At 41.4% G+C, this 14,499-nt stretch overlaps 1 protein-coding gene across 1 annotated transcript in view; it reads left to right on the top strand.

The window, feature by feature from the left end:
• LOC128844959 (uncharacterized) overlaps positions 1–14,499 on the top strand; it is a 188,726-nt gene that overhangs the window by 88,422 nt on the left and 85,805 nt on the right. Inside the window, exons 26-33 of the mRNA XM_054043145.1 lie at positions 1,316–1,449; positions 2,147–2,305; positions 4,950–5,130; positions 6,521–6,732; positions 7,956–8,144; positions 10,222–10,361; positions 12,261–12,423; positions 12,536–12,622. Coding sequence (XP_053899120.1) covers positions 1,316–1,449; positions 2,147–2,305; positions 4,950–5,130; positions 6,521–6,732; positions 7,956–8,144; positions 10,222–10,361; positions 12,261–12,423; positions 12,536–12,622 — 1,265 coding nt within the window. The remainder of the gene's footprint in view (positions 1–1,315; positions 1,450–2,146; positions 2,306–4,949; positions 5,131–6,520; positions 6,733–7,955; positions 8,145–10,221; positions 10,362–12,260; positions 12,424–12,535; positions 12,623–14,499) is intronic.

The following is a 14,499-nucleotide window of genomic DNA, read 5'->3' as shown; positions in this document are numbered from 1 at the left end:
CTTTGAGCGTGGTGCTAAAAATAAGGTTACGTACCGTGTATCCTAAGTATTCAATCATGAGTTTGGCTTAACTGTCATGCAATTTAAAAAAAAAAATTGTGTTTTATTGTGTCTTCTGGTGTTTGAGCTTAAAGGGTTTGAGCGTTCAAGCTCTTCTCATCAGCCCTTACTTTTTATTTAAATGAAAGCCAAGATTTTCATGTCATTGTGTAGCTTCAGGAGCTAAGCTTTTAACTAAAAACAAGAACAAAAAAACCCCAAGTATTGTGAGACCCACAATAAAAATCACAAAAGCTGGCAATCTGCTACTTGCTCGGGTTTTGAAAAGTTTTTACCTCAATAAAAATTCCACCAAAGAAATAAAATTAATGCCTGGATGTTGCTCTTACTGCTGGGATGGAGGAGGAGAGAGAAACTGCAGAAAATATGTCAGAACAAACATAAGCAGTATCTTGATTTTCCTTAGGCCAAAATCAGACTAAAGACTTGGACAGTTTTCATTTTGCCTTCTGATGTAAAACAGATGTTTCCAACTTCCTAAACTTGGAAACATCTTTTATTTTATTAGAAAATAAAATAAACAGAGGCCCAAAATCATAAATAAAATCTATAATGTGGCCCATCATTTTAGGATTTTCATTTCTAATGAAACTTGTGGAATAAATCAAAGTTTGTATGACTTAAGCCAGTCATCCCCAACCTTGATAAGCAGTTTTATCGGACCGAGACCTCGGCTAAAACAGCCTCTGCTAGATACCTTTCATTCACACTTCGATGCACTCTAACCTACTATAGCACTTGGACTGCTCCCTGGCATGTTAGACAGGCACTAGCTACACCTCTGGGCCCCATCGGAAGAGCATGGGACACCTGGATTAAAAGCTTGAAATGCTGTTACTAGTAATACATACCAGTAGCTGGGAACCTTTGGTTTCAATCAGAAGAAGATTCAGAGAAGGATATTACTGAGTGCAAACTGTCAGCCCATTTAAATGAATGAAGTGTATACTTCTTTATCATCTGGTTCTTAGTTTGTTAATTAACGTTTTCATTTTCAGAGGCAAGTTCTCATGTAGAAAACACAAACCCATCATCCCTAAATACATGCTCATTGATACCGTAAGAGTGTTCTTACCTCAAGATTCTTAGGATAAAATAAATTATATTTCTGTGAAGAACCTGTTGTTATGATTACATGAAATTAAAACTTTAATGCAGACTTAGGGTTATATTGATAGTTTATTCTGTATGAGTTGAATCTTTCATTTTTGAAAAGCCAAAGCATTTCCATATGTGCGTGTGTTGACTCAAACAGGAGATGCAAAAAATCTTCGGCATGAATGTAATGCAGGACAGAAAATTAAAGTGGAGACCAGTTCAAATGAAGCATATAAATTGGATTTGGGACATGAGCTTCACTGTACACAGACTCCATCCTATAACCACAAGGTAGAGAGTTCAATATGCTGCAATGTATTAGCTGTGGGGTTTTAAACACAGGGATATCCCAGAGGTCAGTTTTGGGACAATCTTTTTTTCCTTTTGTTTTAGCTTATAGCCTATGATGGGCTAGGGCATCAAAAATAAAAGTCACCGATTTCTGCTCTCTGTTACAGCTGTGTAAATCCAGAGTAATTCCAGTGACTTCAATTCTTATATATGCATTCATATAATTTCTGTAGAATATTTTGCATATGCTTTTTAATCCCAGTATTTACATATTAATGTATGATTTCATTGTATTTTCTGTAGTCAGCAATCCAGGAATCCTCTTAAGCATACAGAGACCATCCAAGTCATGGTTTCATCATACTTACATGTCCAGAAATTAGAAGGTTTTACCTGGATTTGTAATACTTTTCAGGTTCAGTTTGTGATGTCCTTCGGACACTAACTAATCTTCAGCTAATTAACATCTTCAAAACTCACTGTTCTCTGAATTGTTAGGATGCAGAGCTGAAGCTTAATAACATATAATACTGTCTAGTTTAAATATTGAGCATTAGTTGTGATGTAACTTTTTACTATCACTTGCCTGCTACCAAGGGGTATTTCTGTAGGCAGGGCTACTAACATTCTGTATCTGCACAGCACCATCTATAAGGGGGAAAAGATGACACAGGGAAATGGTGTGTTGTTTCTGCAGGTTCATTTGCGGCATGAAGAGAGTGAATCTCGGCTCTACTCCCAGCTGGAAGTCAACTATGGCAAACACTGGGATGAAATCAACAACAAGAGGAAGCTACTGATCAGCCAGACATTTAAAAATAGTTCAAGTCCATCTCAGGTCAACTACTTCATGGAGGTAATAGCATCTGCTGTTGGATAGCACCTGCATTGCCAGGAAGTAAAGGGCAAACCGTATAAAAAAATATGAAATGAGGCATAACTTGTGCTTGTGCTCTGAAAAAGTGATTATGGTGTAGTGGCCAGCCATGTTAATCTTTCAATGACATCAAGATCAAATACATTCAGTTTGCAAGCAAAAGAGATTTTCTCTAACTACCAGCTTGGCAAACTCAACCTGGGATCTGAGAGTCAAGCTGAATTCTTCCCAACTCAACCATGAACACTAATAACATAATTTTTTGGAGTTCAAAATGTTCCCTCACTTACTCCTGTGCAAACAACTTGCATGCAGTAAATGGAACTCACTAAACATTTCTCTTGGAGCACGGGGAATAGAGTCCAGCCCACTCTCAACAGTTTTAGCCCTATAGACAATTTTTTTTCATTAAAGCAAACTGATGGAATACACATCAAGAATAATCTGAGTGAGATGACTCCATTGTTTGCATAGTTATTTTTCTGAAGCATGCTTATTTTGAGGGATACCATGTCACCAAATGTTATTCATTGTGCAAAGTCAGAATGTTATGTGACAGTGACTGAACTCTTACACAAATATTACTTGAAAACTTTGTATTTCATTCATGTGATATCTTATTATTTGATGTGGGTTGTCGGACATTACTCATGCCTCTACATTAAGGGATGTCCCTTATTCAGTGTTTGGTCTGCCTGGCCTATTAAGAGTTTTAAAGGTAAAATTACAGTGTGTGGATTAGATGAACCAGATATCTAGATATGTGGAAAAAGTTCAGATCCATTTGAGACCAAGAAGTTCAAAGATGCATGAAAATTAAACCAAACATCAAGAAAACCCACTAGTTGGACTTTTTTCAAACCTCAAAAAAAGGTTCAAGCTTGATTTGGTTTGAGTTTTGTGAGGTTTTAGGTTGCTTATGCAAACTGATTTGCCAGTCTTAATAAAGCTTACCTTGTGCACAAGATGCTGCAGTGGGATCTGTAATGTTAGCAATCAAACACAAGAAGGGACCCAGAGCATATAGTATTTAGGTAGAAGTTTTTTTGTAGAATTACAATAGCTAGACTATATTACAAAACTGTCTCTCTTGATTCCTCCAGACATAAACTGTGGGATCAGAAAAATGTTTCCCCAGTAATGTAGTAGAGAATAATTAGATGCATTATGGTAAGTTTGTGCCTTCCTTTGAAGCATACAGTATTGAGTGCTGGAAGAGATAGAATAATGGATCACATGGCAATTCCTGTGTTACTCATGTCCTGTTTGGATTTGTAATGGATCTTTACAGAAACTATGCATATAAACTTCTATATTCGTTCTTAGGGAGACTGTAACAGGAAACACTCACCTCTTCAGTGCCTCTTGCTGCTGCATGCAGTTACTCTAGTCCTTTTCCTGCTCCTAGCGCCCCCTGTAGGTTCTTGGCTTAGCTTGACAGAGCTTCAGTGGCTGGAGGCCTTGTGTGTCTCAAACCTCCAACCAAGTCACAGAGTTCAAAAGGAACCCTTCTGTGGTAGCAAAAGTAGCAATAAAACCATCTACCTGCCTTCACCAGGCTCTTCAAATTCAGCTCTGGGGCCTTTACATTTAGCCCTTCACTCAGGCTTCCAAACAAGCCTTGTCCCCTTCTTGGGGTTTACACCACTTTGTCAATGGGGAAACCCAGGCCTGCTCACTGCTACGGATTTCAACTCAGAGATCTTATGAACAGCAGCTACATCCCACTCACTTCCATTTATTGCTGCTATTTCCCTGCTCCTCTTCCCACCTGGCCCTTTTATTTTCACCCCATATCTCAGAGTTACAGTTCTCAGGTCCTCTCCCTCCCAACTGAAGCAAATTCAGCCAAAACCAAACTTTGATTATCCCTCAAGCACCATTGGTCAGAGAGGAGCACTCTGCCTTGCTCCTCTGGTCCCAGCCAGGAACTACCTGTGAATGCTTTGCAGCTCCTTTTATCTGAGCCTGCTGGGCTCTGATTCACTGCTTCTGTGCAGCCTCTCTAGGCAGGCCTCCTTTCCTGGGGGGAGGTGTAGTAGGACCACGGAGCCTCTGGCAGTGGACCACAAAGGCAAGGTACACCCCATCACAGGGGCACAGATTTTACAAATCTTCTCAGGCAGTAGCTGCACATGAAAACAAACGCTGTTGTTTTAGAATAGATGGTGACCTTTCCATGTAGCCTATATCTGAACTATCATAACGTATACTGTATATTTCAATATTGTTTTAGAGCATAGATTTTACCTGAGACACCAGCACCAAATAACATGAAATTATTATCATGACTTTTTTAAAATGACTAAGGAGCTGATCCAAAGCCAATTGAAGTGAATGGGAGTTTGTCCATAAAAGTCAATTGGAAGTTTTTCCATCAACTTCAGTGGGTTTTGGATCAGGTTGTAAATGCGTAATTAACCATATATAAAAATGCGATACATAGAATGTCTGTAACAGGTCTAAGGAACTTTGAACAGCTATAAAATGAAATTACAAATGTGCAAAGCAGAACTGCTTGACCTCGCTGCTTCTAAACCCAAGTGAATGTTCTGTTGGTCTTGATGGTCCAGATGATGAGAAATGCTTCTAATTTTAATCAGAATTCATTGTTGTTTTCCAGTTTACCATGCAAGTCCCAGAAAAGCAGGTGAATTACAGAACCCAGCTGCAGCACTCGCGTACCTCTCAGGGCCGTTCGGAGAGTAGCACCAACTTTAAGGTGCAGTATAATGACCGCATGCCATTTGTGGCAGGACTGCAGTGGAAAGATACATCCAGAAATTACCTTAGGAAGTGGGAAGGTGAAGTACCACTAAAAGTTTCCAACCTCTGACTTGAAAAGCAGTCATAAAGGTGCTCCTAGTATTTTTATGACTTAGTCGTAGAGAGTTATTGTGTAAGCTAATGGTGAGACACTTTCTAGAGGCAGATATCTCCAGATATGGATTAAATATATTAAGGGATTATTTATTCTCAAAGGATCCACATTTTGAATTGTTTGCCCTAGCAGATACTGACTGGATCTATGTTACTGACGTTCAAGAGAGGAAAAAATAAGAAGTGACCGTGACTTGAATATCAAGGGTATCTCAGGCTATAAGTCAAACACTTATCTATAGTAATTCTTTTCAATGTGTGTGTGTATCAATATCTTTGTGTATGAATGTTTAAAACCCCACATTTATGTCAAGGAAATTTTGTTTTAGTAAGGAGAACAAGAACTAGGCCTTTATTATTATATTCTGTATCTTGCCTTTCCAGAGTTGCTTGGAAAGTGGGGGTTGTATTGATTTACCTACTTCGTTGTTGTCTGTAAAAAAAATATCTATTTTCTGATATTTATTGATCAACCCAACAGGGTCAAATTCCACCCTAACTTACACTCCATTGACTTCAGTGAGGTTACGTGTTGTGTAGTATTTGGGTAGTATTTGGCTCAATCTGTGTACTGGCCCTTAAGAGCTATATTTCCAAAGTCGATCTGTACCAAACTCACTTGTGTGTGCCCACATGGACATTTTGTAGCAAATTGAGTAGTCTGATGTAAAGAACCAAGTTCACCCAGGGGTATTTCCATTGATTTCAGTTGAATTATACCAGTGTTTAATTTGATCCCTAACAAGATACTTTTTGATGTTTTCTTTTGAAGGTTTGCAATGTCTGGTCATAAATGTCATTTGACATGGCACATATTTATCTGAGATGTACCTGAACATATCACAAGCTGTGAATGGCATTAATCTGATGAATCTTTAGATAAAATTTAAAGGTCCTAACATCTAATTATAAACAATAATAATTGACAGAATCCTGAAAGAGTTCTCACTATAAACCTTGTTCAAAATTCACCTTCTGCCTTTATATGTGCAGTCCTGTTGGCTTTGATGGGACTAATCATGTGCATAAAGGCTCCAGAATCACTTACTGTGTGAATAAAGATTGTGCACATGGTGGCAGGTCATTCAGTGTAATCCAGGGCCTTTGCCGTGTAACCACTAGGCGACATTTTGTCCCATCATTAATGGGCCTTCAGTAGTGCAGCACATATGGTTCATAAGATCAAAGACCTTTACAGTATACCAACCCATTTTAGCCTCAGTCTAAGTCAATTTTTTTGCAAGTTTAGAAGTCACGTAGCACAAGACCTAACATTTCAACCAGCTTTACTACAACCTGTTAATTTGCTTTCAGGTGAATTAAACATGGATACCCCTTGGCTATATCTGTATGTGGCTCACAAACTACACCAACCTGAGCGATCTGCTTATCTGTCTACAATGGAGCTAACAGCTGGGAAAGCCCTTTCCATCAAGAACCTGGTGGTGGAAATGTTTTGTAAAGACAAAGGCAATGAAAAAGAAGGGAAAATTCACATCTATACACCAACTACTACCTACCTGCGGGTTAGTAACTCATTGCTTCCTTTCGTAGTGCCCAGCATGGATGGATATCATACAGCAGTAGTTATACAGCAGTTCTCAGCACACAGCGTGCAGTGATCTTTGTGTGTGACTCTACCAGACAGTGTCTTGAAATGCATATGTTCATCGGTTTCCTGGGCTTGTATAATGTGCTGTTCATCCTCACCCTGGCATCTTGTTAGGCCTCTCCATCCCCCACCTTGCAGTGCAAGCATAGTCGATACCTCCTAACCAGTTCTGAAAAATGTGGTGCATGCTAGCTGTGCGTGCATATGCAGCACATCTCTCCTGAGGGTGACATTCATCCTTCCCTGCACAAAGCATTTGGGGGATGGAGTTTCACCGTTCCACTAATCCAGCCCCCGGCCCTTTCTTCAAAGCTTTTGGGCCACTGGATGTGCGGCACTTCTAATATCTGACATTCAGAACAGATTTTAACCAAAGACACCAAGTCTACTGATTCTAGGACTGATTCTAATTTCACTAACACAACTGTGGTCTATACAGGTTCTAATACCACGATCATCACCCCATAGTTTCTGAGCACCTCTCAGGTGTGCATTAAACAACAGAACTAACATCTGCCACTAGACACTAGATTTTCCCTGGAGTAACTCCATATGTTTTGATGTAGTTTGGGTATCCCTGTGCAAGTGAGATCAGAATCAGGATCTTTCCGTTTGAAAAGTCAGTCCTCTTTATAGCATACATTATTCAGAATTAAAACTGTAGGTCAGGGTTTAAGAGAAAGCAGCCGTCAGCTGAAATGTCTTTCCTGCTGCGACAAACCCACAATTCAGGTTACTTTAGGGTGTTCCTTTATTTTGAGTCCCACCCTTTCCCCATTAGATCTCTGTTGGTCTAGTCCCAGTTGAGGATTGTTGGAAAGAAAAAATTGGCTTACTTGTTAATTTCTTTGAAGATGTCCAGCCATCTATCCCTCCCTTGTTTGGGTGGAACATAAAATAAAAAGAACAAAGATAGATATTGACCTCCTCGTGGGAATTATAACACCCTGAAAGTGAGATTAATGTATTTACAATGGAAATGCTGGCAACTTAACTCTAATAGATGCTATTATAATCATCATGGAGCTTTCTGTCCAAGGAAACTCCTTCCATTCATTTATCTGCTGTACTGCAGAGAAAAAAGGATCCTACCTGCTGTAACTCAACAGGTCCAAAATATTTATCTTTGTCTTTCAGGCATTCACAGTCAATCACCTTGAGAGGAATGTTCTGCATAGCTACAGTGAAGTGGTATCAGTGTGGAACCAGCTCGTGAGGAATGAGATTCATTTGGAGAATAGCGAGGAAGCCAAGTTTCTTTGCTTTAAGATAAAGAGTACAAAGCAAGAATTTAATTTGTCAGCTGACTATTTACACCTGCAGGGGGTAAGATGGTTGTATAAATGTTAACTTTTCTGGATCTGGGACTGTATCTTGCTGGTGTAGCCAAATGAGGAGCATCATGTATTTATTAGACTTCAATCTTGCACACCGTTAGTTAGCTTTTTTTATCCTTTTACGTTGTTGCCATGCTATGAGAAATGCTGAAATGTAAAACTGAGGTTTTTAAAAAAACACTTTATGTAGGCTAAAGAAATCCGTCATCACTACTAGATTTTTCTCCTTCATTTTTATGGTGTACTCAAGTTTGAGTTCTTCTCTCAGCTCTTAGGGGCCAGTGGCACACACTGGGTGCTGAGGGATGCTGTGTTCCTAGAAAACGTGAAAGCCTAAATATGCGGGTGTGTGATTTGTACAGACAATATTGCTAAATACTTTGAACTATCAGGTACCATGCCTGCATGTAGGATAACAGAAGAGCTATATAAATTGTGGATTTCTGGCCATTCTGAAATATGGAGGGGGAAAAAATTGTTCCAGTCGACCTAAAAATGAAAATTTCAAAAATTTTCAGTGACTCAAAAACCAAAATTCATTTTGGGTCAAACAGAATATTGTTTTGATTTTGATCTTTTTTCTTTAAAAAATAAAATTAAAGGTAATTTCAAAAAGAAGTGGTTTTAAATTGAAAAGTTTAGTTTCAAAAATATCAAAACAAAATGTTTTGACTTTTTTAGAATTTTGAGTTTGGGTTTTTTTACTGTAATGATTTGTGGCAATCAACATTAATTCCCCAAAAAATGTTTTCTTTGACCCAAATCTGCAGGTTTTGCCAAAAAAAAGTTTTGGTTAAAACATTTCACATAGCTCTAGATAGCAGTAACTGGTTTCATGCACTACCACTTGCTCTTCAGTTTACCCAATATCAGAAACTAGCCTTTAATATGCAAACAACAGTGCTGTTTGAGGCTATATTTACTTTGCTTGGTATCTACAGTGCATGGCAGATAATCAACAGCCTGTCCTCTAAAAAGATACTTTGACCAGCTCAGGATACCATATGGTTTAAAAAAACAACCCTGTTCCATTCACGGTACTCAGATGCCTCGCAAATCAAACCAGCTCAACTGAAATGTGAAACTGACCTTAAAATACAATAATTTATCTAAAACATGAGCATTATGTCCCTGCAGAAATACAAATGCAACTCCTGTCCTGTAATTTGCACTTGTGCTTCATGTTTGTATTTCCACAAAGATAACTCCTTTTGCTCTTCACAGAAAGGAACAGGTTTTAATCTGTTGCAGCCGGATGGCTCTTTTAAATGGAATCTTGTGCAGTACTGAATGCATGCATATTCTGCAACTACTGTGCATTCAAGTTTTAGGACTCATACACAGTAGGTAGCAAATTCAGAGTTTTGATGCTTGCGTTGCTTTTACAAGACACTGTGTCCTAAATTTAATCACTATTGTAAGCCCGATCTTGTGAAGAGTCGAGCTCAGATAGAGTCAGTGCTGCTCAGCATCTTGCAGGATTGATCCTTATTGTCTCCAGTATTATTATGATATAAAAGCAAGACTTTCAAATTTACTTTGATTTTTTTTAAATCAGACATAAAAATATTTGTACTTTATGGTATTTTTTGGTTACTTTGCTGTACAATGGCCATACGTTTCGTAGCAATTACCTCTCATTTTTGCCCAATGTTTTGCTGCACAAATGTGATGAGCATCTCCAATGAAAAACAATAACAGCCATTTATTTATTAATAACAGTTAATTTATCAAAAACAGTTAATTTAAGGTCTGATCCTGCTGAAGTCATTGGTTCAGAGCTTAACATCACTTAAACTGGTGTAAATTGGGAGTAGCTCCAGTGAAGTCACTGGAGTTATACCAGTGTTGAAATTGGTGTAAATAATCAGAAATGGGCCATTGGGAGCTTTGTTGTTGGCTTTATGGGGAGCAGGAATGGCCTTGTCCTGTAAGACAACAACCTCACTGCAGCCTGGTTCACTCTGTGGTTTGTGACTAGTCACCTCTACACCACGGGTCCAGCAAATCTGACTCAACTCTCCTCTCTCAATGCTACCCTGATTCTCCTGCTACTTCGACTGCAGCCTAAAAAGACTAACCTCTCCATGAAGGCTCTATGGACAGACCATAAGAGTCTGCCAGTTGTGTTGCAGCTTGAGGGTCAGATAGAAGAGCTGAAGAAAGATAAGATGTTCTACCAGAAACGTGGAACCATCCATATCAGGTGTCGTCACTTTTTTTCATGTCTTCACAGAATGTTTTACCTTAAATTTTAATGTGAGTTTTAGTGCTCCTGTGAAAGGTGCTGGGCTTGACAAGACTGAAGTCCCCATTCTGCCTATATGCCTAACTTTGCACTACATAGACTGAGTCTTTGTATCCATTCTCTGGTGAGACTTGCTAATTGCAATAGCTAATTTTGTAATATGGACATCTGTTCATTAGGAACTCTACAGAGAGCATTAGCTCATTTCACAAAGACCACAGAAAAGTCACAAGATGGTCAGACTTTCAGATGGTGACGGTTCTAACACCTATAATCAATTTCTTGAGCCATGTAGGTGCCTATTTTTCTCCCATTTCCTAGGGAACAATATGACTGCCTTAATGTCAAATATATCCCCCCTAAAACATGTCGTTTTAGTTTGGGAATGTGTTTCATTTACTCCTGGGAAGGAATTTACGGTCCCTTGATTTTGGCCAACTCTAGAATCTGCCCCTTGACGTGTCATTATTGAAATTTCAGTAATTTCAGGGACCCTACAGAAATTCAGGGCTTGAGTCTGTGGGCTGTTGTCCATCCCCAGAGAGGTGCTGAGCATTCTCAATGTCCAGGAAGGTCAGGAGGAGCTACAATTACCCAGGATCCCTTAGGAGCTGCCAAACGTTTGTATAAGAGGCTGTTTAAGTAGTGGAAAAACTACACGAATGAAAAATGAGGAATGATGTTAGCTGTCCTGCTGTACGTGAACTTAGTCCAGTGTGAGATTATAAAAGTGAATGTCTCCTTCCTAAGCTTTCAGCTAAATCTATTCAGAGAAGTCTATAAAATGCTGCAGCTAAGTAATAAACGACGCCCTGGGCTGAGGATTAGCTGAACATCTGTTTCCTGGGGCACCCAAATTAGTTCAGTGAATTCGATGCAAGTTGTATTGTTTCTACAGAGTACAAAAAATGTACTTGTTAGCTGAGATTTTCAAAGTTGTCTGAAGGATAAGGGAGGGTCAGTTCCCATTAGAAATCAATGGGAATTGTGCATCCATATCTTCCTGGAGTCTTTGACAGTCACACACTTCAGCTGCAAGATACATAAAGTCCCTGTGTGAGTGATACATGAGGCCTCGTTAGCACTGACTCCCCACTTGGTAAGGCAACTCCCATCTTTTCATGTGCTGTATATAATAAATAATATAATAATAATAATAAATGGAGATATCCCATCTTTATACCTGCTTATTGTATTTTTCACTCCATGCATCTGATGAAGTGGGGTCTAGCCTAGAAAAGCTTATGCCCAAATAAATGTTAGTCTCTAAGGTGCCACAAGGACTCTTCATTGTTTTTGCTGATACAGACTAACACAGCTACCCCCCTGAAACATGAGGCACTGATTCAGGTGCTCTGTGCCTGTCCTTCGTATAGACGGAACCCAACATCATTTCAGTTACTTTAAATGCTAGAAGATGTTGGGTATGTTATGTGGGCTAGGGTAGGAATTTTCCATCAGAAATGCTGGCTAATGTGTAACGCTATTATTATGTATTATTATTTATTCTTTGTATTCCCATACACCTGGGAGCCCTGGTCATGGATCAGGAGCCCAATGCGCTAGGTTCTGAACATATACAAAACTCCCCAAAGCTTACATTCTGAACTAGTATGAAACTCTAATAGTATGTGTCCTTCTAGCATGTTCATACAGGTACCATTCTCAAACCTTTCTTTTCCCTTCTTGATCCTTCCTGTAACTTTTCAACCTTTCATGTAGGCTTGCTTTGTTTCAATAATTGACACTAGAGATGTTTGCAATTGAAAGTCTAAGAGTTTCAGCTGAAGAAAGAAACTGTTTTTTTTTTCCTCTGTGGTTTTACCTTAAAATCTTTACTTTTTTGTTTTGTCCCAGACATCCATTTAAACTGCCCATTCCCCAGAGCTTCCTTCTCCAGGAGACATTTACTGTAGACAAAAAGCAAAAACACTACTTCTTGGAGACTAAAATTTTGATAAATGGGCTGGATGAATCAGTTCAAACCTTTACACTTGGCTACCAAGCTGAACATCCCTATGTGAGTGATACCTGATGTGAGAATTTGCCTGTAACTTCAGATAGTGACATAGTCAGAAAATAAACAGGTTACTGTAACTCACGTCTCTGGCTTTTGTTCCTCATTTTTTTAGATTTGTGCTGGCTTAGCTCATCCTTATAACAGCAAGATTTTCCCCCAAAATGTCGAACTATGTGCCTTAACCCGATGTCACCAAAGTGTAAGTAAACTTTATGTTAAGATTAATCCATGAGAAAGGCTCCATTACATGTCTGTATAACACAGCAATTTAAGATCTACCAGATCTAGTTAGAAGTTTGGTTGGTTTTGCCAATTTGCTCACAGCATCTACCAGAATATAGGCGGGGAAGCTGAAGTACAAAGTGAATTGCTGTGGGAGCAGTGGCATAGCCAGGTGGACGGAACAGGGGGAGCAATAAAAAAAAAAAAAAAGGCACCACCCGCTGCGGCGCTTTTACTGACCCGGCAGCGCTCCAGGTCTTCAGCGGCAGGCCCTTCACTCGCTCCGAGTTTCTTTGGTGGCACTGAAGGTCCCGCCGCCAAAGACCCAGAGGGTCTGGGAGGCAGGAGCTGTGGGGGGCACTTTTGGGGGCCCGCAGGCCCAGAGTGGCCCAGGGGATTAGCAGGAGACGGGGAGCAGCCTGCTGTGCTTCCAGGGCCGGCTCCAGGCACCAGCCAAGCAAGCTGGTGCTTGGGGCGGCAGATTTTAAGGGGTGGCATTCCATCCAATCCTAGGGCGGCACAGCTGCCCTATTTATTGATTTTTTTGCTTTGCTTCCACGTCCAGCCGCCCTGTGCCCTGGGTTTTTTTTTTTTTGGCTTTGCCTCCAGGTTCGGCTGCCCTGGGGTTTTGGGTTTTTTTTGTTTTGCTTCCGGGTCCAGCCGCCCTGTACCCAGGGTTTTTGGGGGTTTTTTGCTTTGCCTCTGGGTCCGGCCGCCCTGCGCCCTGGGTTTTTTTTTTTTTTTTTTTTTTTTTTTTGTGGCTTTGCCTTCGGGTCCGGCTGCCCTGCACCCTGTTTTTTTTTGGGGGGGGGAGGAGGGGGGCAGCAAAAAAGTCAGAGCCGGCCCTGTTCGCTTTCCTTGCCCCAGCCCCAGCCATGTCGCTCAGGGGAGGGGGTTTGGGGGTAGGGATCCCCCCATGCACTCACTAGCAGCGGCAGAAGTAGAGCAGCCCGACCCCAGCCAGCTGTACTCCGCCAACTCCCAGCCACGGCACTCTGCTTCCCGCCACCGGTGAGTGCAGGGGAGGGGGGACCTTTCCCCAGCAACACGGCTGGGGTAGGGGCAGGGGCAAGGGAAGCGGAACAGACTGGGGCCGCGTTGCTCCGCTTCCTGTCGCCGGTGAGTGCAGGGGGGCATCCTTTCCCCAACCTCCCCGCACTCACCAGCGGCGGGAAGCGGAGCAACGCGGCTGGGAGCTGGCGGAGTGGAGCAGGCTGAGGCCACATTGCTCCACTTCCTGCGCTGCTGTCGGTGAGTGCCCCAGCCCTAGCTGCCTTCCTGGGCTCCGCCGCGCCCGGCAACTTCATCCCCTTCCCGGCCACCACGCTCGTAATCCTGCCCCTGCCCATGGCTCCTGAACCCTGCCCTGCTCCCCGCGCAGTTCCAGCCCTGCGCTGACCTCGCCCCGCTCTTGCTGCCGGCCACTAGGATTTTCAATCCAAGCCACCCACCGCTAGGCACCATGGGAACGCCCTCTCCCGTCCGGTTTAAAGGGACAGCCGCGCCCGCTGCACTGCGAGCTGACAGCCACGCCCGCTGCACTGCGAGCTGACAGCCGCGCCCACTGCATTGCGAGCTGACAGCCGTGAGCAAGGAGGCGCTTCCAGAACACAAGATCTCAGCCCGTAACGTCATCCCCGCGTGAGTGTAAAAATTAAAAAGGCACCACTTTTGTGGAATGTGCTCAGTGGGGGAGCGGCCGCTCTCCCTGTTCCCCCCCTAGCTACGCTACTGTGTGGGAGGTGTCTCTTCCGTGTTAGAGGAACAGATATATTCTGAGTAAATTAATGTTAAGCATTATTATTATTATTATTATTATTATTTATTATTAAGAATTTGCATTGGGAAGCAGGA

This window comes from Malaclemys terrapin, chromosome 10 (genome assembly GCF_027887155.1).
Source record: "Malaclemys terrapin pileata isolate rMalTer1 chromosome 10, rMalTer1.hap1, whole genome shotgun sequence".
In the NCBI taxonomy this organism is placed as follows: domain Eukaryota; kingdom Metazoa; phylum Chordata; order Testudines; family Emydidae; genus Malaclemys; species Malaclemys terrapin.
This window is presented reverse-complemented; position numbering and strand designations above follow the sequence as displayed.